The sequence below is a fragment of the Aphelocoma coerulescens genome, chromosome 4 (assembly GCF_041296385.1).
Source record: "Aphelocoma coerulescens isolate FSJ_1873_10779 chromosome 4, UR_Acoe_1.0, whole genome shotgun sequence".
In the NCBI taxonomy this organism is placed as follows: Eukaryota; Metazoa; Chordata; class Aves; order Passeriformes; family Corvidae; genus Aphelocoma; species Aphelocoma coerulescens.
In genome coordinates this window covers 40,079,564-40,104,946 of record NC_091017.1, presented here as the reverse complement: position 1 = coordinate 40,104,946, position 25,383 = coordinate 40,079,564, and the positions used below count along the sequence as shown (strand labels likewise).

At 36.2% G+C, this 25,383-nt stretch overlaps 1 protein-coding gene across 14 annotated transcripts in view; it reads left to right on the top strand.

Moving 5' to 3' along the window:
• SPOCK3 (SPARC (osteonectin), cwcv and kazal like domains proteoglycan 3) overlaps positions 1–25,383 on the top strand; it is a 409,610-nt gene that overhangs the window by 335,545 nt on the left and 48,682 nt on the right. For all 14 annotated transcript variants that reach the window (XM_069013676.1, XM_069013677.1, XM_069013675.1 and 11 more), the window contains 2 exons: positions 502–628; positions 18,488–18,602. In XM_069013676.1, the coding sequence (XP_068869777.1) occupies positions 502–628; positions 18,488–18,602 (242 nt within the window). The remainder of the gene's footprint in view (positions 1–501; positions 629–18,487; positions 18,603–25,383) is intronic.

Here is a 25,383-nt window from a genome sequence, read left to right as displayed (position 1 = left end):
TTGACTGAATTTTGCAATGTAAACAGTGAAAGGCAGTGTTCAAAGTGGGGCAAACAGTACTCTGAAGGACACCTCCCTGTTTCTAGAGAAGTCTTTATTATATAGTTCTCTAAAACTTAAAGGTTGCCTTGTTAGATACCAGTGTTGATACAACAGTTCTATTCATACTGTTTAATAACAAAAAGAAGAGTAACTGCCACATAATTCCAGCATCTTTCACTAATAAGTGTAACAGTCACCAAAGCATCATCTTAATTATCTCTTTCTACTCATATGTCTTAGAAAGTGAAATATATGCAGGCATCAAGTATCACTACAGTGAGTAAAGTACAAAGGTGAAGAAGTTTATACCAAAGACATTGGCAGTTCTTTACATAGGAGAAAACTTTATGTTTCAAATTATGTATGGCTTACTGTTTGTAAAGGCTCATTAAAATACCCTGAATATGTTCTATTTTTACTACTGCTTATCAGAATTACATACTTTTTGTTTACTTACAGTATGAAAGAGGCTGGTTTAGGCCATAAGCAGTGGAGGGGTGGTCCCATTTCATCAAACTGCAAGCAGTGTCCAGTAGTTTATACCAATCCTGTTTGTGGATCAGATGGTCACACATATTCTTCTCAGGTAAGAATTGAATAAAGAACTAAATTAATCTTTCATTGTTCCAGTCAATTCCAGCTTTTGGAAAATAAAATATTGTATTATAACACAAACTAATACTTACTTGTTTTGGCTAAAATATGTATTACAGAATGCAACCTACAACGATTCTAGTATATTGTATGGTGTAAAAGTGAAATGGTAGCAAATCCTAAGCAGCATAAACCAGTAATACCTGGAGCAGCAGAGTGTAAGAGTGCTCCACAATGTAATGGAACACACTAAGTGTTCCACAATGTGACAGACACCATGGCAGGGTTTTGAGGAAGCAAAAAAGTGTTGGGTGTCTCCAGCTGGGGGTAGAATAGGCATATTAAGTCAGCTTTTCCAGTTGGACATTGAAGGTGGGCTTCAAATTCCAGGCACTTAGACATACATGTAACATACCCAGAAAAAAAACGTAATACTGTAAGTAATTCTGCATATCTTTCCTTGCAGCAGCATATTATGAGTTTTAAGATCATAATCAAATCTTCCTTCTCTAGCCCTTTACCCTCCTGTCTTTTCTCTCATACTTATTTGGAGATAAAATAATAATTTTAAAATGCTACTGTCAGTTCAGCCAATGTTGTTTGGATGGAATGTTTTGTGCTGCTCCTGCTGAAGCCTAAAAATCCTGGGACTTCATTAGTACAGTGCATAGGTGAAATCGTGAGATGGAAGGATTTCATAATGCTGAAAACAAATTAATTTGTTTAGCATCCTTCCTTAAAAATTTCAGCAGAATAATGCTCAGCCAATATTAGCAACTGAGTCCTCTCTAATAGAAAAAATTGTGGGCTCTTGATGAACCCATTTTTCTCAGAAACAACATGCAATTCAGTAGTGTGAAAGGAGCTGCTGTATTCTGTCTTACTGACACTGTGTCCTTACACTAACAAATTGTTTCATTAGTGGATAATATCCAGGGCTTCAAGAGAAGTATAATAATAGATTAAATTGATGGAGATGAAAAAGCTCTGTGTTTGTTACTTATGAAGAAAAAATACCATATCATATTTTAAACAAAATACGTTTAGGATATTTCCTAATAACTAAAAATTTTTAGAGTTTCCATTTGTTGAATTTTTGGTTTCTTTTCTACTGTAATCACAAACTAATCACATCTGAAGTTTACATATCTGTAGTCACATATGAAGTTTATAAAAAAGAATTAGTTTCCAGGAGGGACTGTGTTGGATTGAACACCCAAGTGTCCTCTCCAAGGATATGTAATTCTTGAGAAAATAAAACTAACAGATATAACTAGCACTTCCTAAACCCTGACAGTTGTTAGGCGTTTATCCTAAATCTTAGATTAGAAAATGTTTTTCCTACAAACTTGAATATTTAATTATAAGGATTGGTCTAGAATCCTAGTCTTCCTTTAAAGAAAGCAATTAAAAAGTTTCTAATGCTTACACAAGGTGTGCGTAGCATCTGAGGCCCTACAAATGAATTCTGGACTCTTTTCATTAACACTGTGACTTTAATTTAGGAATTTGAAAAGTATTCTTATTTTCATTAACTGTAATCTCCTGCCTATGTTTTTTTATGAGCTAGAAGTGTGCTGACATCTTACGAGACATTAGGTGATGCTGTCATTTAGTATTTACTTTGCCTTGCCATTCAAAGGTTCAGGCAGTCTTTAAGTCTCAAGTCCAGGCTGCACATAGATGCAATGCAGATGGTAGTCTCTACAACTTTGCAATTTAAATAGATGAGGTAGATAAGTTAATATAGTTAATACTGGATGAGCATCTTTTTTATTTTTAAATACTGTATATTTCATTCATTACAATCTCTCCCTGTGTTCTTCCTAATGTAATACAAAAATCACCCCAGTTTAACCTCACTGCTTATTTCCTATTTTACCATATAGGATGGCTGTAATCTGAATAGTTCTATAGGTAGAGGTGACCTTTCTGGCCTCTCATGGTCTGGTCTGGAGTAGGTGTACAAAAGTCTATAAATATTGATTAGATGCAGATATTTTTAAATGTGTCATGTGTTAAAGGTGCAGCTGTGCTTCTCAGAGGGAGTGATGAGAAATGAGTGGATTAAATAGACACACTGTGCTTCCATTCCAGTGCATGGTCAGTGCTGCAGTCAGTGCAGCAACACGTTATCCAGCCTCAATACCCCTTGCCTGCAAACAGTGCAGAAGTAACACATCATCAGACATGTTTTGCAGGGTTGTACTTTTGTCTTCCACTACCTTGTAATGGCAGATTTCAAATCTCAGCTTACGGAAGAAAAATTCTAAAAAATTTTATTGCCACAGAGTATCTATATTAGCCTATAAATATTTACTTTTCTTTGTTTTCAATGATTGGAGGATTTTATATTCTGTGGTACCAGTTGCATCAAAACAGAGGTCCTTGCCAGGTTATTTCAGGAGCAGTGTTTTTAAAAATTGACTGAAGAAAAATATTTGTGTTCTGTGCTCCAGGTAAAGTTTGTTTCCTTGTGTCATCAAGCTCCACTAGGAGTTTACACAGCAATTTTCTTTTATTTAGAAAGCATTCATCAATGATTCTGGAAAATTGTATAATACATTTTCTGAAAATAAGTCATTAAAGAGCAATAGTGTTGTAGAACACAGCCAGGCAGCTGACATTTGTCAGATGGATGCTGTTTGGGGAGTGTATCCTTGCTTTTCAGGACAAGCCCATGAAATGCTTGTATTAAGTTATGTAACTGTAGCTATGTCATACACATGTTTTGCTTTGGAAAGCAAACAAACAAAAAAAGATTATGTAGTAGGTGGACTATCTAGAAAAAAAGCTTATCTCCTAAATTGAGCTTTTCCAGAGTCAGGTAAGGATATTTTGTTTTCTGCTCATTTTTGCTGTTCAGGTCAGGTATACTGTTTTCTCAGCTCACAATTAGTCTCATGAAATCAGTGTAAAAGAAAAGTAGCAGGTGTAAGATATTTGTTACTAGCATTACAAGAATGTTTAAAAAAAAATTACATGCTGAAATCTTGAGTAATCAAAGTGAACATTAATCACTGTGTGAGAAAATAGTGTAGAGAGATCCTGTCATTTCCTTGGCAGGGCGGTGGTACAATTTTTACTTAATAGCCTTTAAATAATACTCTGTGTGTTGTACAGTTGGTCTGTTTTTATCTTCTGCATTTCTCTAAACTTTGGCACTTGAACAGTGCAGGATCCATTTTTGCACTAGGAATTCCCAAGCAGTGCTTGAGTAGCACAAGGCTTTGGTATCCCTATATACTTGACATTCTCCATGAAAAACACAGCCTGTTTGTCACTTCATCTTTCCTGGGTTTAATAGGGAAATAAAAGGACATGAAGTGCAGCTCAGATGGGGTGTTTTGGGCCAGCAACCCAGCTGCTGCCATTCTTTCACCTGGGGAAGCGACTCACTGCTGTGCAGCACATGCTGTAAAGCTGCTGTAACTGGGGATGAGATGGTGATGCTCAGGCTTGGATGCTTCTGTTGGAACAATTCTCCCATATTGCACTATATTGTAACTGGACTTCAAGAAAAATGGCCAAGAGTAAAAGAAAAAATACGGTCATGGAGATGAATTTTTTTTTGAGTTGATTTTGCATATTTTGATTACAGCTCTGGTATTTGGTATAATAGGCTGAAGTTCTCTCTTAGTTGAATGTGGTTGACAATTAGTCCCGCTTAAACAAAATCCAACCTTCAATAGCATCAATGAACAGTATTTTAAAAGCTCCACAGAAAAAAATTAATCTTTGTATTATGCCCATTGCTCCATGATTTTGTTCCAGCATCACTTTGAAAGTTCTATTGTTGGCAACAATTTACTCAAGATGGCTTCATATTGATCGTGAATTTTTTATGAAATTTATTTTCTCCTACCTATGAAGCTTCATGTTATTGATGACAACCCTGTATGTATAAACAGCAATAAAAATTACATTTTGTGAAAGTAATGGGTCTAAACTAGCTTATGCAAACTGTATAGAAAAGTATACAGAAAAGAGGACACAAGTTCTTGACAGGGTACGCAGACAGACAGGTATGTGGACTTAGATCTTTAATATTCAAATACTTTCTTCAGTCTCCCAAATTACAGTTCCTTTCTGTGAGGAGGCTTGAAAGAGTTGGGGGATAAAATTGCACTGTGTGAAAGGGTGAGTTTAATACTCTATTCAAGTTTTGTTTATCCTTTTTCATGAATCTAAAATAGATTTTTATTCTCTGGGCATCCCATATTTAACATTTTTCTTTTAAAAATCATTGCTATCTTTCTTAATTTCAGGTATTTTTAAAACTTTAATTTAACAATCTGTATCTCTTAGCAGTGTGTTTGGTATAAGACAGCTTGTTGGGAAGAAACAAAAAAAATACATATTGGCATTTTTATTTTAATCTTTGTTGTTGTTTTCAGGATTGTGATTTTATATAAGCTACATTGATTTAAATTTATTAATTAGTGTATTGTCAGCTTTCAGTTCACATGCCTGAGCTGCTGAATGTTCTTTCCTACTTCAGAAGATATTGCTAGAAACAGAATTGCTATTACAAAACAGATATTTTGTAATAGTAAATGAAAGTATTTTTCACAAGCCTGATTCAAAGGATGTCAGTCTTACTTCTTAAATTGGGCTAATCCACTATGCCCTTCCATTTTTATCTGCCTTGTTACTAAGCAATCTGCTGTAAGACTTAACTGTCAGTTGAAATGTAGACAGAAATAATAAGGTTAAATCATTGCCTGCCACCTTTAGTAATAAAATAATGTAATCTCTCTGAAATAAGTTGTTTGACAGTGTGCAGGTCTTTACTTTTGCTGCTGGAAGAAGCAACTTCTTCTAGGTGCTCCACCAGAACTGATTTGTTTTTCTAATACAAGTAGATTTCGTCAAAAGGGACATCTCAAAATTAAGATTTGTGTCTCTTGCCCAAACAAGACCCAGCCAAAATCACCCTGTTCAAAGTGGAAAAATTTAGAACCTTCTACAGACCAAATCTGAGTTGTACTGTTACAGTGAACTTGTGGCTGAGGTGCACTGGCAAATAAAACAAAGTTGTTGGTAAATGAAAAAAAAAAGGGACCCACAAACCGTGGCCAGCCCTTCTTCTGCCCCATTCTCTCCCCTTTAAAAAACCCCACAAACAACAAAAACCCTGTAATGAAATTTTTTTTGAATGAAACTGACCAATAGACAGTGATAAAGATAAAATTTATCTTACTTGATTGATCCTGGAGTATACTTTGGGTCTTTACAGAAATAGTAGAAACCTGTTGTTTATTGTTTAAATGCTTAAAAAAGGCAAACAATTTAAAAAAAGAAGGAAATGAGACTGGCAGAAGCTGGAAAATCAGGCATGGATGGGTTTTGCCAGTAAGGCCTGAAATTTTATGAGGAACCTTTATATTGATAGGATGTGGTATTCAAAAAAAAAAGGCAGAGAAATATCATAAGGGTGACTAACTTTATTTAATCCAGATTTTCAAACAGGCTGATGTACTGAAAATTCCAAATTATATCAAACTATACATAACTGATCTCTTTATCTACTGCATTCAAAATAAATAGCTGCTAAAGCTGTAGAGAAAGAAGGCAATAGCTAAACTAACAAAATGCTTCACAGAAACTTTAATATTTTGAAAATCTGAGCAATTCAGTATTTCTTAGACTAAGATGATATGTTTATACTAGCAAGAATTGAATTTGATTCCATTTTTCATTTCCAGAATACCATGTCCATTTAATATAAAATTATGTCTTGAATTTGCATGGAAAGATACATAAACTTTAATACAAACAAAAAACCGCAACTTTATGGACTGGAAATAATTTTCCAAAGGTTTCATCTATGTAATTCCTTAAAATGGAGGTCCACCTCAGAATGGATGAGACGCTGACCAAGAGCTTAAAGGTCAGGATTAAAGGGAGACAGGGACAGGTGACATTAAAGTGGCGTCTGCTGCAGGCCACCCCCCCCAGGAGAAACAAGTGGATGAGGCCTTCTGTAGATAGATAGGAGCAGCCTCATTTTGACAAGCCCTTGTTGTCATGGGGGACTTCAGCCACCCTCTGATACCTGTTGGAGGGACAACACAGCAGGGCATAAGCATTCCAGAGGGTTCCTGGAATGTGTTCACTAGAACTTCATTTTCCAAGTGATAGAGGAGAAAGGGGACCCACAAGACAGCTGGACAGAGACTTTATGCAAGTGCATATGGTGATAGGATAAGGGAGAATAGTTTTAAACAGACCATGAATAGATGTAGGTTATATATCAGGAAGAAATTCTTTACTATATAGGTGATGAGTTGCTAGCACAGGTTGCTGAGAGATGTTGTGGATGCCCCACCCCTGGAGTGTTCAAGGCCAGCTTGGAAAGGGCTTTGAAAAAAGTAGATTTATTTTCCCATGGCAGGATGGTCTGAACTAGATGATCTCTAAGGTCCCTTCCAACCCTCAAACATAGACTCATACTGTGATTCTATGTGTGTTTTTTTAAAATGGTTTTATGTTTTTTCTAGAATAGAAAGCATCTAGGCTGTAAGGACAAATCAATAAAAGAATAGGACAAACAGGTAAGTGAAAGAAATGTCAGTGTCTGTTGAAGAACTCTCATGTCACAGCAGCAGTGTATGGATAAAAAATTCCGAATATAAATTTGTGTGTTAACTGTCAAACAGGACAGCCAAGGAAAACAAGAAAAGTCACACTTTTTTTTGAAACGGAGATTATAGTTAAAAATTCAGATTTCGTAAACATTAGTTTGCATTAGAGACGTACATACTTATGTGAAGTCTTTCTCTGAGAGGTTTAACCATTAGAAGTTAATCCTTTGCAAATAGTATTAAAAATGTTGTAACTAGAATTACAACTAAAATAATCAAAATAATTTTGCACATAGCAATTCTTTTCCAGAAAAATGTGTCTGCGTTATATGCAGGCAGAAATGCATAGGATCTGAACACAGGAACTGGCATAGTTAGCCTTGTGGACCAGAAGCCAGTTCTGTAAAGAAACCAACAGAGAGAAGGGTCTGGAGTGTTGAGACAATTAATAATGTCCTCTTAGGTTTTGTAGTTGTTTGAACATTAGGGCACTTGAGAAAATAGCGTAGAAGTTAGTGATGAATTGTGTTGGTTGCAAGAAGGAGATCAAGAGACACAATTGCCTCAGATTTACCAAGTGGAAACTCATTAGAGAGTGTGATTCCAGTGGAGTAGAAGATAAGGATGGTAACAATTCTAGAGATAGGTGGGAGTAAAGGATTTTTATGATGTTGGGAGGCTACTGTTGAGGCATTTATTTCAAAAAAAATGGAAAAGCAGCTTTTAGTAGAGAGAATGGTTAAAGATGACATGAAGCGAAATAACGTCAACCTAGGTGACAGATTTTGAGAGTTTATAGTAGCAGTCTATGATAAGAGTGGGGTTAAAGAAGCTGAGATGGAAACAAGAAAATGGCAAATGAGACCTGTCTCAGATCTTGGCCCAGTGAAAGCATTCTGTAGCAATTAGCTACAGAACTGCAAATGAAGTGAAAATTACTAGAAAGTAATTATTCTAATTAAAATTTTTAAAACATATAATTAAATTTAGTAATCAAATAGAAAAAAGTGCTTATCTTCTAAAAATATATTCTTACACAGTGTTCATACAGGTCACATTTGCACCTAGAAAGAAGCTGAAATACTGTGAAATTTAGGTTTCAGACACTATAACAGAAATTCAGACCAGCACTGCTACAGTGCTATAAACTGGTCATGCTGGCCTGGAGAAAAAGAGAAGCTTCAGTGCTAGTAATTTGTCAGATTCCAGTGAGGTAAAATGTCTGTAACGTTAAAGAATCATCTTCCAAGTCTCACACTTTGGGTTTTTTTTTTTTTAAATTGTTACTCTGGCAAGCTCACAGCGAAATACTATAAATGTGACCTAATTGCTATGTAGATATTTCATTGAAAACAAATTCAAGCATATGACTAAGTGTCAGAGGTAGGTGCTCCGCATCTTAGCAATGTGTCAACAACAGCAAAAAAAAAAGGTAACATCTGAGGCCACCATGGACATACTGGAAAAGAAAAATAAGTGTTTATGTAGCAAAATTTGTCACTCTTCATTCAAAACATAACATATGAAAACTTGGCTTTGTGTTGTCCTGGTTTTAATCCATATGTGTTTGTCACAGAACAAGGGAAATTTTTGCATGTTTTAGAAATCAAGTACTAACAGCACAAAGGGGAAAGATACAGGCACAGTTCTGTGTACCTCTACACAAGATACATCTCTTTAAGCTCTTCTTTAAGCTCAGGAAGAGATACGTAGTATAGTGAAAAACAGTCATGCTTTGGAATATTAACTCCCACTATTAACTCCCACTTGTACAACACCGTGTTTCTTTCCTGATGGAGTGACAACTAGTATGAATGTGGAATTGCACAAATATTTTTGTCACTGATAGCACATGGACCCTTGTATTTTGGACTGTTCAATAAATTTGATCTAAACAAATGAATATTAACATAGATTTTTAGGTGGACAGAAGAGCAGAGAGCTGTACAGGTGATATGCTGGAAGAAAACTGAGAGTGCCTAGGTGTTTCCCCTACATGTAACTAACTATACAGAATTTATTTTTCCTTTTTTTTTTCCTTTTTAATTTTCTTTTTTCTTTTTCACCACAGTTGACAAAGAATAGTTTAAATGTCTTTGAAACTTTGATGGGATAACCCAGTATGGACTGTCTAGTTCTATGCACGTTGCTTTTAGTACTTTTATTATTTTTCCTGTAATTGAAGACTAATGAGCATGCCCTTTAGATGCTATTTTAGCTCAGATACAACTTTATAAATATTTCAACTTAGATATAATTGGATAAATTGGACTTGTTTAATTAGGAGTGCAATCAGCCAGCATGGCTTAGGAAGTCATATCACATTAAAAATACAGTGATAATGCATGCTAATAAGGAATAAGCAAATTGTTTTAATGAAAAATTCCACACTTCTAGAAGCCATTTGTGTCTTATTATAAGGTTTTACAGCTTTGCCATTATTTCTCTTTTACTGTTGCCATTACTCAGAAATCTGCATGCCAGCTGAAAATCAGTGAAGACCTTTACTAGCTGATTTTTGAACCAATATAGTCAGCTATATTTAAGATGGTTGTGTAGGAGAATGAAATGTTTTTGTCCACCTTTAAAATTTTTCTTTGAATGTTAATTTTCAAATTTGTAGTGGTTACTTGAAAATGTAAAGTTAGTTTTGTCTGAGCAATATTTGCTTTTCTGTCTCTCAAGAATTTCTCCGAATTGCAAAATACTGAATGCCAGCAATGGGGTACGTGAAGGATCTCACATGCATACAGTGTTGAGTCACATTCTGTGCATCTCTGGCTCGGGTGTGATAAATATGATGGAGTAGTTTGAAACAAGGAGCCTGATAAGTGCTGAGGTTTGGACTATACAGGCAAGAGCTCTGAGTAAGAGCCAGAATTTATGGATTAAGCATATGCTTGTATATGTCAGAAGGAGATTTTTTTTTGTGTGTTAAGCATGCTTACAAGAAGCTTTTTAGTACATTTTGAGACTGCATCAATGTTTATATTTTTGGAATAAGTCAAGAGCATGAGTAGCATGGTTATATATTTTTACCCCTTTTGTGAATAGGTTTTTAAAGCACCATAATTTAAAATTTTTTTGGTATTTGAAATACCTTTTTACAGAATTTTTTGTCTTCAAGGAATACTGAAATATTAATTCAGATGTGAAAAAATATATTACATTGTTTACACAAATATGAAAAGAATTATTATGAATTATTCTTAATTTACTGGAAATAGTGTATTTCAAGTAGGGATTTACCATTAATTGAGCTTTGTGTTCTTATTTGATGGTATAAAATATTAGTTAGCCTGTTTGCAATATGTATAGGATAACATGGTGAGGTATATATTTTCCAAACTGAGTAGGTGTCTAAAAATTCAGACTGCTGATTTTAAAAGCAGATAAATTCTTAGAAGGATTTGCAGAAGCTCCTAAGCATCATGTGTCTCTAAGAGCCTCTAAGTAGGAAAGCAGAAAAAAGTAGGTGCCTAATTTAAATAATCCCAGTAGGCATCTACTGGCATGTTTCTGTGGCTTAATATGTGTTCTAGGGTGTCTGAAAAAGATTGAATATCTAGTTGACCTGATTTCAGTGATTTCGAGCTTTTAATTTTATGCCATTGCACTGCAGAGTGCTGAAGAAAACAGACAAGAGGTGAAGAGGAGGAAAACTGTGCATACAGGTTTTCATTTTGTCATGAAAATAGCATTCACTAATTCATAGCTTCATAAACAATTTATCATCATTTGTCTTTCAACTACAAAAGATTTTCTTTGCTCAGGGTCTTAGTTCAATGGACACGTTTCCTGGTTTTCTCTGATCAAAATGGCAGTTGCATGTCTTTATGGTTAATATTTTCAACAGTTATTTTCATTTTAAATAGTAGTACTGGTTTGCTGAAAAGCTTTTTATCCAAACTCCTGTTTTTAGGTGAATAATACATATGCTTGGCAGGTTACTGATGAGATCTGTCTGATATTTCAGGGATAAATTTGCTCAATAATTTTTCATTTCTAGAGCTTGAATTAGTTGGAATTTTGGTCTCTTAACATTATATCTAGCTGCATTTATCTTGAAGTTCTATACCTTCTTGGCTGCTTTTTGTAAAGAAATGCAAAACTGCATAAAAAATAATTTGAAAATTAGGTTTACCACATCACTAAGTTTAGCCACATTTTCACCTTCATTTTAAGCCAACCTAAAGTGATGGCACTGCACATGATTTATTTGCCTGGAATTGGCCCCTTGCATGAAGCAGTCCTTACCTCTCCTCCATGTTCTGTATTAGGTAGTGGTCTGTGTTGAACTGGACCTGGAACACGCCTGATCAACACTCACCCTGCCCACCCTGCCCCTATGTTTGGTGACAGGAACCACCAACTGAGTTTAAAAAGATAATTTCTTTACGTATTTTACTTAGACTCAAATCTGAGGGCATAATTTCACATAACAATGTGCACCAAATACAATGAAGACAAATTTTGAGCTGGGGAATGTATGTAAGCTTTGTGAAATGGGAATAAAGTTTGAAAATGGGGCACGTGGATAAAAAAATAGAAGAAGCATAACATGAAGATAAGTTGAAAGCACATAGTACTGAGTAATCAGAGATTATTGGTTCAGCTGTCAGAGATGCCAGCTTCTAGCAAGAGATGGAAAACAGATCTGTATTGATGCATGAGTGTGGAGCTCTACGGGAAAGATTTCTACCCATGAAACATAAAATGATACTGGAACAAATATACCTTTGTGGTACTCCAGCAAAGTAGTAGAGTACACAGAGATCCTGTTGATTGCATCATACAAAAATCTTCTGACCATGATATCTAGAAAATATACAGGAAAGGAAGAACTGTGGGCATTTTTTGGTAGGAACATGTAGATTTGAAAGGATATTCCAAATTAGCCCAGTGATTCTATTTGTAGTGTATGAACTGATAATTATCAGGGGAATCTGAATTTAATCATTCATTTGTGTATTTTTTCTTAGATATGGATAGCATGCCCTATTTGCTTTTTAAATGTGCAAAAGGGACTTCTACGGAACTGTCACTGAGATAAGGTGCACTTAAAGGTGATGGTTACCTTTCAAAGATGAGACACTTTACTGTTGTATAAATATTACTTACTGGATGTCTAAAAAGTAATTTACTAAATGTTTGGTATTAAATGTTCTAGAAAGCATTTCTGTAAGTATCAGCACCTCAGCAGGCGAAAATATCTAAAAGACTCTTAACGCTGAATTCACACTTTGTCCAAGGCAAGTTATGCTTCTGTTTAGAAAAGGGTGTGTGGTTGTATCTGGCCAAACTTCAGTCTTTCAGCGTGAAGGGCTTGAAGCACATAATGGACACAGTATTCACTGGACATCTAGATGAATATCCTGGCAGCTTGTTTCTGCTGACTTATGTGCTATAGGGTGTACCAGATCTACTTCCAGCTGCCCAGGATGTATACAGATGGAAAAGAGGGATTGGAGGGGTGTGTCTGCAGATTGTACCTCAAGGCGCTAGTTCATGAGCGTCTTTTCTTTACTTGCCATAAAAGTTATGTATCCTCATTACTTATTTGGTGTTAGTTTTGTTTAAAAGCCACTAGATATTCCTGGCAAGACAGTACTATTGTGGAAAAATGTTATCTTGCACTGAGGTTGTAGCATTCTCAAAAAGGAACAGAATTAAGTCTGTGAGAAAAAGCAAATTGATAAAATGATAGGAAATGCCAAAGTCAGTGTTGGACAAGGACTTTATCTTTCTTTTTGTGTAGACTTAAAATGCAATCCTAATTCTGTTGCTTTCTTCCAACAGGGCTCTTCTCTCACATAACACCCAGGATGGACATACCTCCCTTTTATCTAGTCAGGAAATTGTTGTCAGTACACTCTTATGCTTTTTATTATATGGTAGCCAGACAGTTAAACTAAGTTCCTTATCTACTTTAATATGTCTTTATTCCCTGTACATTTTTAGAAGTTTACAAATAGCAACTAATTTACAGCTGTCTCACACACTGTCCCTCTGTGTGATATGTCATTTTACAGATAGAAGATGATTCCACAGATGAAAGCAAATAAATTATATGTGAGATGTGGATATCCAATTTAAGGATTTTTTTGGTTCATATTTCACATTGCAAAGTGTTTATGTATTCAACTAATATTTTAGTTTATCTAAAAATATTTATTGTGTTCCCAAATATGTCAGGTTTTCAAGAGCTCAGGAGAGCACAAATACACTCAGTAGCAAAGAATTATGCTGAAATTATCTAGGATCAACAGACCACTATAAGCATTACTTTTCTTTTGTGCCATCTCCCTAGTTCATTCATTACACATCTTTCAAACTCTTCAGTAAATGAACAAGATTTATACAAGCAATAATCTCTTGACACTGCTTCATTCCTGAAGCAGGTCTGTACTGTACTTCGCAACTGAATAAGCTTGATGCCGTCTGATCCACCTGATTTCTCAAAGCAAGATAAGCTACACAGGTGTAATTCCTGACAGATTTATCTAAGCCTGGTTCTAAAGACAATTATTAAGATTCAAAGAGCTTCTCCAACGATTTAAGATGTCACTATCCTTCTTAAAAAGTCTGCCTAGTATCTAATCTGATACCTTTCTGCAGCAATTTAAGACAATTATTTCTTGTAACATTCATTGTGGTATTCTTTTCAGGTACCTTTCAGGTGTCTTTTGCCTATTTGACAGCTGTTATGTGAATCCTCTTTTCTTAAGATACAGTCCTTCAGCCTCTTTTCAGTGACTATTTTTTAGGTTTCTCATCATTCCTGTTACTCCTTTTTCAATTAATTCCTTTTGTTTGAAACCTTGTCACAAGCTATACAGTGGTGCCAGAGCTATGTGAAATTATCTTACATGTTTTGTAGGTTGCACTAGCATTTCTATATCTATAATGTTTTTATATATCGCTTAGTTGTTCTAATGACGACCGGACTTCTATTTTTCCTTTAGAATGGATGTCTAGCCAGTTGCTCCAGCTTGTTGTTAATATCTCAATTACTTTGTCTACCTAACAGTAGAACATAGCAGTTTTCTGTATTGAATTGCGTTATATTTTAGCCTAATTTAATACTACGACTATTTTTATTATATTTCTATCTTCTAATACTCTTCCATGTCTAATAGGATATCCTTTAGATCATCTTCCAACCCACTAGAATCATAGAATAACCTGAGTTGGAAGGGACCCACAAGAATCCTCGCGTCCACCTCCTGGCCCTGCGCAGGACACCCCGAGTGTCACACCATGTGCCTGAGAGCCTTGTCCAAACACTCCTTGAACTCTGCCAGGCTGGTATTGTGACCACTTCCTTGGGGAGCCTGTTCCAGTGCCCAGCTATCCTCTGGGTGAAGAACCTTTTTCTAATATCCAACCTAAACCTGCCCTGACAGAACTTCAGGCCATTCCTTTGGGTCCTGTCACTGGGCACCACACAGGAGAGATCAGTGCCTGCCCCTCCTCTTCCCCTCATGAGGAAACTGCAGACTGCAACGAGGTCTCCCCTCAGTCTTCTCCAGGCTGAAAAGACCTCAGCCATTCTAAAACTGCTCCCAGCACTTGAGGTGGGGCTGCTCCCGTGCAGAGCAGAGCGGGACAGTCCCCTCCCTTGCCCTGCTGGCGATGCTGTGCCTGATGCTCCCCAGGGCATGTCTGGCCCTCCTGGCTGCCAGGGCACAATGATTCAAATTCAACTTGCCATCAGCCAAGACCCCGAGTTTCCTTTCCACAGCACTGCTTTCCAGCATCTCATTCCCCAGTCCATCTGTACATCCAGATTTGCCCCATTCTAGGCACAGAATCCGGTACTTTTCTTGGTTGAGCTTCATGCAGTTGGTGATTGCCCACCCCTATAATTTATCCAGGTCTCTCTGCAGGGCCTCTCTGCCTTGGAGGGAGTCAACAGTTCCTCCCAACTGAATATCATTGGCAAACTTATTTCATATACTTCTGAGTCCTTCATTCAAGTTGTTTATGAAGACCTTGAAGAGCACTGGCTGTACAGTGGAGCTGTGTGGAACCCCAGTAATAACTGGTCACCAGCCTGACGTAATCCCTAATGTTATCCCATTTACCCCATAGTGCTTTGTGTCCAACCCATGAGCCAGGTGCTCACCCATTGCATGATAGGTTTGTCCATCTGTGTGCTGGATATTTTGTTCAGAAGGACAGTGTGAGAGACAGTATTGAAAGCATTACTGGAATCCAAAAAGATTATATCAACTGGCTTCCCTTGGTCAGCTCAATGGATAACTGTGTCGTAAAAGGAAATTGTCAAGTTGGACTTCATCCTCAAGAAGCTGTCCTGGCTGTGACCAGTGATTACATTGTCCTTCATATGTCTTTCAGTATCTCCCAGAATAATCTTCTCCATAATTTTATCAGGCATGAAGGTTGGACTGGCAGATTTGTAGTTACCAGGGTCAGCATTTGCCAGCTTCCTGTTGATTCTCCAGATTCCCAAGACGGTTGAAAAGTCATGGAGAGAGATCTCGTTAAGAAATCAGCCAGCTCTTTGAGTACACTGCATGAATACCCTCACACTATGTCTCCTTTTTGACCACTATTTCTCATTGTTTCCTCATAGCCTGTATGTCAGTGATTTCTTTTTCTGTGGAATTTTTCAGGTGTATTACTTGCTCTTCTACCAGTTTGAGAGTAATACAGAAGGAAGTTTGGCCCACCTTTATTTAACTGAGCTATCTTTACAGTATCCCAGTGCACTGTTAATTTGGGGAATGATGACAAGAAGTTTGAACCAGAGTTTTGTTCCTGGTGTCGTTAGCTGCTAATATGAAATTGTCAGAACAGTCTTGATTCATTTCCAACTTAGGCAAGCACCATGATGTTGCTTTGTTTCTGAAAACAATGAATATATCTCTGCTGCCTGCCTGTCCTTAAAATGAGTTCAGTGAGGGTAAAATTTGATCATACCTGTGAATGGGAGTACTAATTTGGAAGTGGTGTGTGCTGACCGTGCACTCAGTATCTCATGTATCTCTGCCTGTGCCAGGTGTTGAGCATTTAGTTTTTTTAGCATTTAAAAGGACAGTGTTATTTGCAAATAGGACTGAGTAGACATCTTCAAAGAAAAATAAATCAAAAGGGCTAAACTTGCAACTCATGATGTTAGCTGAAGCACTTATGAAGTATTTACTAGTCTCTTCAGCAACATTCAAGTGAATCAAAGTTTGGAGCATCAGAATCTGTAAAAAATAATCTCTCAAAGAAAGGATTAAAGAAATCTTCAGAAATTAAAAAAAAAACTATTAATTTTTTTTTCACTCTTCATACTGTGGTTCTCAGTAAAACAAACCTGGAATGGGTTTATATGTCAAATTTTAAGTGGTGATCTCACGAAGTGGAGTAATCAAAGCCTAAAGCACAGCTATCTGTAGATTTGGATCCTTAAACTATTAAGTTTGAATAATAAAACCTCTCATATCTTAAATACAGAAGGACATCTCTTTTTAACAGAAAAAATTAATAAATTTGAGCTATAATCCATTCCATAAATGCCAAAGATTGTTTTGAGTATTAAGAGATGAATTAGGTCGTGTACTGTCTGGAGAGAGGGCTGGTGGGGATCATAGCTAATGCAAGTACTCTTCTGTACAGCCAGGATAATTGAGGTAGAGAAAGCATTCAGTTGTTTCAAAATCAGCATAGGCAGGTGTTTGCTTTACTTCCATTTTCTAGTCCTTTATGAGATATTACTGCTATATGGCTTTCAATTGGAGCAGTTCTGTTGGAGTTTTTTTGGGAGAATTAAAAGGTTCTTTTAGTCTCATTTTCCTTTACCCATGCCTTTTTGGCAAAAGGTAACATATTCAAAACTGAAGTACAATAATGACTTTATTTAAAAACAAAAAAATTGAGGTATTAATTTCTGTCTTTTTGGTACTGGCAATGGTGCAAAAATGTATTATTTTGATACAGTGATGCAGTTCAGGTTCTGCAAGATACAGAACTGCCTGAGAGTGGGACAGAACTAGAAGTCTGACTGCTTGAAAAGTTGATGAAGTTCTGTAAGTTCACAGTGCTGTGGAAACCTCTGGAAACCTCAACTGTAGTCTTGATTCTTATATCAGGAGGCTCCTTGATTCTTATATAGCTATAGTGCTCCCACACCTTACGTATTTTTTGGAGAGAGACAAACTTTGACTTCAGGGTTTCCTGGAAATCCTGATAACCATATAGTGGAACTGCATTACAGTAAAGTTTGCTACCCTAACAAAAGATGAGTCAGGGAATAAAAGAGACATTCTGGTGAGATTGTTCTGAAGTGTTGATACATAGAAAACACTTCATAATTTTATTTGTTACTTGAACTGGTTTTCTCACTCATGCTTCTGTGTCCTTTCCTATTCAATGAGACAGCTTCCATCTTTTGTTCAAGGATGAAGTGTTCTCCACAACAATCTTTCTTCTTCTGCTTTTTTGCAAAAGCTCTTGTAAATGCTCTGCTCACCCTTTGTTTTTATGTTTTTCCGGATGATACTTTGGCAAAACATCCCAGAGAAAGATCTCTATTTAAAGAACTGGTTTATTGGAAGAAGAGTTCAGCTTTTCAGTATAGAAGGACAATGTTTACAACAAAATTATCTTCTCTAAGAAACACTATCTTAGGTGTTTTTTAACTACATTATTTTTACGTGCTTGAAACAATTCTGTTCCTCAGATATAGATAGTTTTTATATGGTTTCTGGATTGGAGCTGTAAGTACACAGATGACAACCTCACAAATGAATCTGTTTCAGGTTAGGTATCAGGAAAGATAGTCACTCGAGTGCAGAATTACGTTTGGCACAGCTTTTCATTTTATTCATGAATGCTTTTTACCAGGACATTGTCATCTTAAAGATAGAAACTAAGTGATAAATTCTATAGAAATTGACTGTTTATTGCTTCCTGTCAATAATGAATGTTGTTGCTGTGTTTATTTGCTCATAAAATACAGATAAAACCAATGCAGTCTACTTCTGTCTAGCATGGATATTCAAGTCAGTCTCACACCACAAGTGCCTTCATGCTTGAATTGACTGTGAAACTGTAGCCAGGTTAGGGACTAAAATCTTTGTATCTTTATTTAATCTACATTTTGTTCTGAAAGTAGCAGAAGACTTTTCTTAGCACCTGTGTCTGCAAAGATTTAAGCATTTCATGAAAGATTGCTTCAAATTTCTTAGAACTATAATTTTTTTGTTATACAATATGTTTATACTAATGATAGTCATTCTCTCTCTTTACAGTGCAAATTAGACTATCAAGCCTGTGTCTCAGGAAAACAAATTTCAGTGAAATGTGAAGGACGTTGCCCTTGCCCTTCTGACAAATCCACAAATGGAGGCAGAAATGACAGGAGAGGTGAGTGAGTGATGGTAATTCGTGTAACATTTTTAATGTGCATTTTGAAAAGGAAGGAAGGTATTTCTCACAGAATATTACAGTTATCAGAAACACTGATTATTCTTGAATAAAACCTGCTTTATTTTGTTCAACGTTGTTCCTTTGCCAAGGGTTTTGAAATTGTACCTATAGTAAAATACCATGGTATTTTTCAAATGAGCTATTGTAGTATGAGTTACTGCTGTTCTTTTTTCATTTGCTATTTAATACTCCGTGAGATGCTTATAGGTGGATTTAAGACAAAGAAGAAATGAATTCCTTGCTCCTCAGTGTTTTCAAGTGAATAGAAAAGAAGAAAACAAAGTGTGATAGAAAGGAAGGAAACTTGGAAGTCCTTGTTGCTGGTCATAGGAGCAAGCAGTTTCGCTGTAGAACTTAGTAAATGCTGTATTATGTGAGTTCATTTGAAAATTGCTTGATAGGAATAAATCAGCTTCCTTTTGGACCATGCATGAGATTAGGCTGCTAGAATAAAGTTGCTTTGGCATTGCTTCTTAGCCGTTGGTGCAACTGGAACAAACTGGAGAAAAAAGAAATGGTGGCTAAACATATTTGTATTTCAGTGGCTCCAAGTGATTATGGAAGGTTGTTGTTAATAAAACATGATACTGTCTTTGGTGCTTCTGAATAGAGAGCTGCCATGAGGTTTTAGGCTACCATGGACCTGAATTTGCCAAGAAAAGCATGATTGGAGATCTGCATTTTAAAAATTTCTTTAGACTGATCTCTGTTAGATGCATTTTTTTGTTCTTTCTGTATAGTAACACTTTTGATGAGTAAGCTAGAACCTTTATGAACAAATAACATTGAAAACAGAGCAAAATTAGTTTTTGAAGGTGATGGGCTTTTTCTTGTAGCAACCTTGTAGCAATAAAAGGAACAAATATTGCATTAACGTTGATATTTCATTTTAGTTTGAAGCACTATTCCAGATTTATTGGGCAGGATAGTCTTACTGTTTCCATTATAATCTGTAGCTACTGCCAAAACTATATTTTTTTCTTAGTTTAAAAAACAAATTAATGTTCTTCTAACAATGAAGATGACCATGATAAAGATTAAACTGTGTGCAGGCATACAAGTGAATTAAAAAACTGCTCTGAAACGCTTCTTTAGGTTCCTTTTTTCATCTTTGGCAATATAATTGATTGTGTAATTAAATATTAATTGAATATATGTAATTAAATACTCCCTGTGCTGTAACCCCTCTGTAAAATTATAGTCTTGATGTTTTTTAAAGCATTAATTTACAACTTCATGTAGTATCTTGAAAATAAATAGATAAATATGTCATCTGCTTGCATTGTTGAACGGAATGAAAAGCACTGGAAGACCCAGCATGGTGTGGCTAATGTGGCCCCTTTGATAAGATATACAGTGTAACCTGAATGTGGTTGCAGTATCCACTAGCAATAATTTCTGTGCCTTCAGGATGGATATGGGAATATTTGCTTAACAGTGGAAATTAAGATGGTGAGGCGAAAAACATCTCTCTGTGAGTAGTAGGCTTACCATTCTCCAGTGTTAGTCTTTTAATATGCTATCACTGCCCTTAGTTTTTATCAAAATAAGGTTAGCATTTTCTCTGCTGGAAGTTGTTTCACCTGATGCACTTATCTTCGTCCTTGTGTATGTTCTTTCAAGCATATTCTGTTTTTCGTACTTCTGTACTAAAACACTGAAAAAATGTAAAGACAAATTTTTTTTGGTTCAAAAATTGGAATTTTTTTTATATTAAGAATGAACTCTTGATGACTTAAGCTGCCAAGGGGTCAAGATTACTTGTGCCTAGTTATGTAAAAGAGGAAAAAAAAAAGGTCTCCTGGGTTTGGGAATTAACACTAATCCTGTCCTGACAGATTGTCAAAGCAAGAAAAATACAGGGCTTTTCCAAATGCTGCATTTTATTGCAATGCTGAAATTTGTTAATCTATTTTCGTTACAAGGCCAAAAGCCAGGAAACTTGAGAAACATGAAAGTGAGCTGAGTATCCTCAGTGAAATTTCATCTTTTTTTGTTACAGAATACCAAATTTCTTACAACAGAAGTTCTTATAACAAAAGTTGTAAGAATGCAATTTTTGCCTGTAAGTGGAGCTCTGTAAAGTGTTGTAGCATTTGGACTCGGTGATCTTGGAGATCTTTTCCAACCTAAACGTGTATGTGACTCCATGATTCTATGCTGCAGATATATGTCAATTGCTTACAAATTTGATGAAGCCAAACAGGCAAAGTAAGGTTACTGTTCCTGTTTCAGGGATGACTTAAGTGAGGGCTTCCTAAAATACATCCCCTGCCTAGGCTATTTAGGACAATTGTTCATCTTTTCAGATAGAAAATTTACTGAATTTTTTTTTTTTGGTGTAGCTGGAGAGCAAGCTATGTCTATGAACTTTCCCAGAATAGTCTTGGTGTGGATCCCCATAGTCCTTTGGGAAGTGAAATTAAACTAGTATTTAGAAAAACAGATTTTCTTCTTAAAATATATGTAAACCTAATAATGAAATCATAGGATACTCTTACTTGGAAGTGAACTATCAAGTTTTTCTAATCCACATCTCTGATGAATGCAGGAGGCAGGTGAGGACATCTGGGCTTTTGTGAAGGCTGTCTCATTTTAATGATACATTTAGAAACATTGAACCTAATTGATGTGCAGGGGCTCTTAGGTTAAATCCATAAATGAGAGTGCTAAGAACTTGATCTGTATCTAGATGTAGAAGTTGTTAAGAAAAACAAAAGTTACAAGCAAAAAAATCCCAAACCCCACAACAACAAAACCCACAATAAAATAAAAATCTTTCTTTGTCATCTTTGTTTTGAATATAATTTAGGGAAAGCAATGGGTATTATGTAAAGTATAAACCACAACAGGTACACCAGTAATTTTTAAAAAGAGACAGAAAAGACAAATAAACTTAGGGTTATAAATGAGAGGGGGACATCCGCAGAACATTAGAAGCAGTATTAGGGGAACAAAGTTAGAAATAAATGAATATGGGCAGTACAGAAGAGAGGGAGGGCTTTGGAAGTTGTGCAGAAGCAGAAAAAAAAAAAAAGGTAAAGCAGAATGAATGGGAAGTACTACCACTTGTGAGAGAGGTGTTAAATAAGAGACGTGAGGAGGCATCTTGTTTTCTGGGCACAGCCATCACCTCATGTCCTGCTTTTGCCCCAGTCTCCTTTTCAAGCATGTTCCAGGATCTGGGGTATCCAGGTTGTACTGACTTGCACAGTTGTGAATGAAGGGATTTCACTGAGCTGGAATCTGAAGATCTTCATTTTTCTAAGCGCTTCTGAGGCTTTCCCCAGTGGTTATGTGGCACCAGAAACTAGGAAGGATTCTGTGCACTGCACATTTTTACAAAACCAAGGAGTCTTTTGCCCTCTTGGCAGTGTGTGGGCACCTTTTTTTTTTTTTCCAAATAGTGGTCATGGTCCTTTTGCTCTGAGATACAGTAAGCCCTGTCCCTTGCTTGTCCTGCTCCTCAGTCTGATGGGTAAGAGCAAATGCACCTGATGCAAAGTGTGGTCTTGCCAACGGGGTCACTGGGATAAGGAAGTGTGAGACCAGTCCATGGGGTGAATGCAAATGTTGCACTCATTTTTAAGGATGTACAAGTCCTGTTAACCTTTAACACTTACCTCTGCATATGACACCTCATCTGCTTTACCTTTTGACAGTTCAGGTCACCCATCTCCCCCTCTGTTCCCAACTGCCCAGAAAACAAGTACACATCAATCCTTTTTCTGCTTCCCCTTTGGGTAGTAAGTGTGCTTAGCTTTCATATTCAGCTGTCTAGAATGCATAGGAACTGGTAGACCTCCCCTTGCAATGAAGTTTAGCCTGTTCTGTAACTATCACATGCACAACAGAGTAAGCAAGAGCCAATAGTGCATCTGGGTGCTGCGATTTGTTCAATAACTGATGAGATACTGCTTTTACTCAACTTGATTTCACAACTTGCGTTGCCTCTCTCACTCTTGTTCCAAGCAGGGGGATTACTGGTGACCTGGGAAAGTCAGGCAGAAAATTGTGTTGGTTTCTGCTCTGAAGCTGCACAGAGATACCAAGGTGTATCTGGCCACAGTCCCTGGGACTCCCTCAGTGTTCATCTGAGTGCATCTTGCTGATTTCCACAATCTCTCCTCACTTCCATCATCTTTCCAGCAGCCAGGATCTTAAATGTCTTCTTTCAGGGAAGGCTTCTTCTTCCAGAATTCATCCTGGAAGCTGTTCTTCCAGGATCCATCCTTTCAGTCCCTGCCCCAATTTTCCCAATCAAAATAGGCTGTGTGTAGAGGTGCAATGCACTATCAGCCTCATACTGGTTGATTCTGTTCCACATCTCTTTATTTAATGTGCCCCTTTTGTTTTATCAAAATTTATACCAGTCCATACCAGTTGCAGCCAGCAAGGAGGGCCCAAAAGTTCCAATTTTGAAATTCACATATGCCCACAGACTTAGCTGCTACCTGTTAGAGTTCACATTTTAAGCTATTTTTTTTCACCTACTGCAGTAGCACATTTACTTGAAGCTTTGTTACATTTATTTAGCAATGTACAATTCACCGACCTGCATCACCTCTTTCAGTGATTTAAAAAGCTTTTAGCTGTTGGCTATTTTGACTTTATTTAAAGCATGCTTCCTTTCAGCCAATTTGAGATTAAAATATTAGCAAGATTTCTTCAGGGAAAATTGGATGACCTCTAAAACAGGGAAGAAACAGGGTGAAAGAAATAAGAATTTTCTGTATTGTCTCATTAACAGATTCTCATTTTAATTTATGCAATTTATTTCCTCAAAAAAGTGGGGCTTCAAACAAAATTAGTTCTGCATGTTTTTCTGTTGTTTGGTACTTCTCACTAGTTTTAATTTATTCTTTTTTTCAACTGTGCTTTATCAAGACAACAATTTTATTCTAGTTTAATTTTCTTTCTGGTTCGTGTTTGAATTGTAGTGTATTCCTTTTAAACCCATGAATAGACACTGAAATGGTCAAATTTGTGTAACATAAGTGTGTATTGCCAACATTTCTCCAAGAAAATAAAACTGTAAATTTTCAAATCTGATTGAAAGAGTGAGATTATGGGAGAGTTCTTTCAAGTTCTTAACTGATTTCAAGGCTTTTGAGTTGGAATTTTACCATCCTGTTGGAAAAAAAGAAATTATTATTTTTGTCATCTTAATACTGGATGGAAAAAAGCAAAAAACAAAAAGTTGAGTGATCTGTAGTCACAAGTGAACTCCCTGCTTCACAGTGTTTTGTTTTGCAAGTTAATATATTCAAAATACTTATCTCAGGTGCATCAGCTTCTTTTGATGCTAATGAATATCATTAATGACTGTTGCAATTCCCTAACAAACTCAGTGATAACTCGACATGATTCCAGAAGCATTTTCTTGCTTATGGGAATTTTTCACAAAATGTGAAATGTATCTTTACAGCAGTGTACTCATATTCTGAAATAATTGTTCAGAATACATTTGTGGAACATGACATTGTTTTAGTTCAAGACATTGCAATAGAAAAAAGATGGACAGCTGAAAGTGATTTTGTACTGTTAGTTAATTGATATCTAATTCATAATTAATATAATGTATAGTAATACTGTTCATTATTGGTATTGATCAAAACCTGTGGGGTTTTTTCTACATAAAGAAATAAGGCAGTCTGTGAAATATACATCTTAGAAAAAAGGACATAAGAAGTAAACAGAGTTAAAATTCTGTGTCATTTCATGTGGTATATATAAGGCCTTTCTATATTTGTGTTTTTATAGTATAATACCTTACATTTTCTAGCTGACAGAAAGAGCAGTTCTGGATTAAATGGAATACTGCTTGAGGAGTCAGGGTAGGACTGTCATGAGCCAGGATTTGTTTTCTCTTATAATTTTTTTCTGTAGAAATTTACCTTATTTTCAGTCTTAATATTTCCTTGGATTTTTTTTTTTTTTACTATCATTGTAATTGGATTACTAGTTAAGATAAAAAAAATTAATTATATTAGATTGGTAATTATTTTTTAGGAAAGTAGAGGTTGGAGGAGTGAGATGTTTTATATCCCACCTTCCAGAAAATAAAAAGGGAGGTCCCAGATAACAGCGTTCTGTATGATCAACTGTAGCATTTAATATCTTTCAGCAGCTGCAGAATGATGCAGAGGAAGGAATACATCAGTCTCTGAAATAAAAGTGTTTCACTTCCATTCAGAAATTGAGAGAGAGATTATTCACTCTGCCTTAAATGGTACTGCACTTACTGCATCATTGCAGGCATTTCCTTCTGTGTCTCCTTTGCTTGTAATTTAGGTTGCATAGAGGCTTACTGATTAAATAAGTAAATAAAAAATTGTATAAAATATTAATTACATGTAAAACCTTTAAGGTACGTGATAGTGTTTCTGGACTGGTTTGTTTGGTTTTGTGCTTGCTTGGGCTAAATACCTGGGGTATGTTGCTCTATTGTCACCTGAATATGAGATGTTTGGCAGCACAGATGACAAATTCCCACTGTGCATGTCAGTCTGAAGGAATATGGTCAGTGAAGACCGCGGGCATTTCTGCAGAAATTTAGTCAGCGAGTGTATGGCTGACAGCTCTTGGCTGTGGTCAAAGACCTTTAAAGGTATCTAAGAAAAGCATTCATTGTCAGTTATCTCAAATTTGCTCCACTCCAGAGTTACATACATTGGGCAAATTTAATTATTCTTAAAACTAAATCTCTTTGGACAGA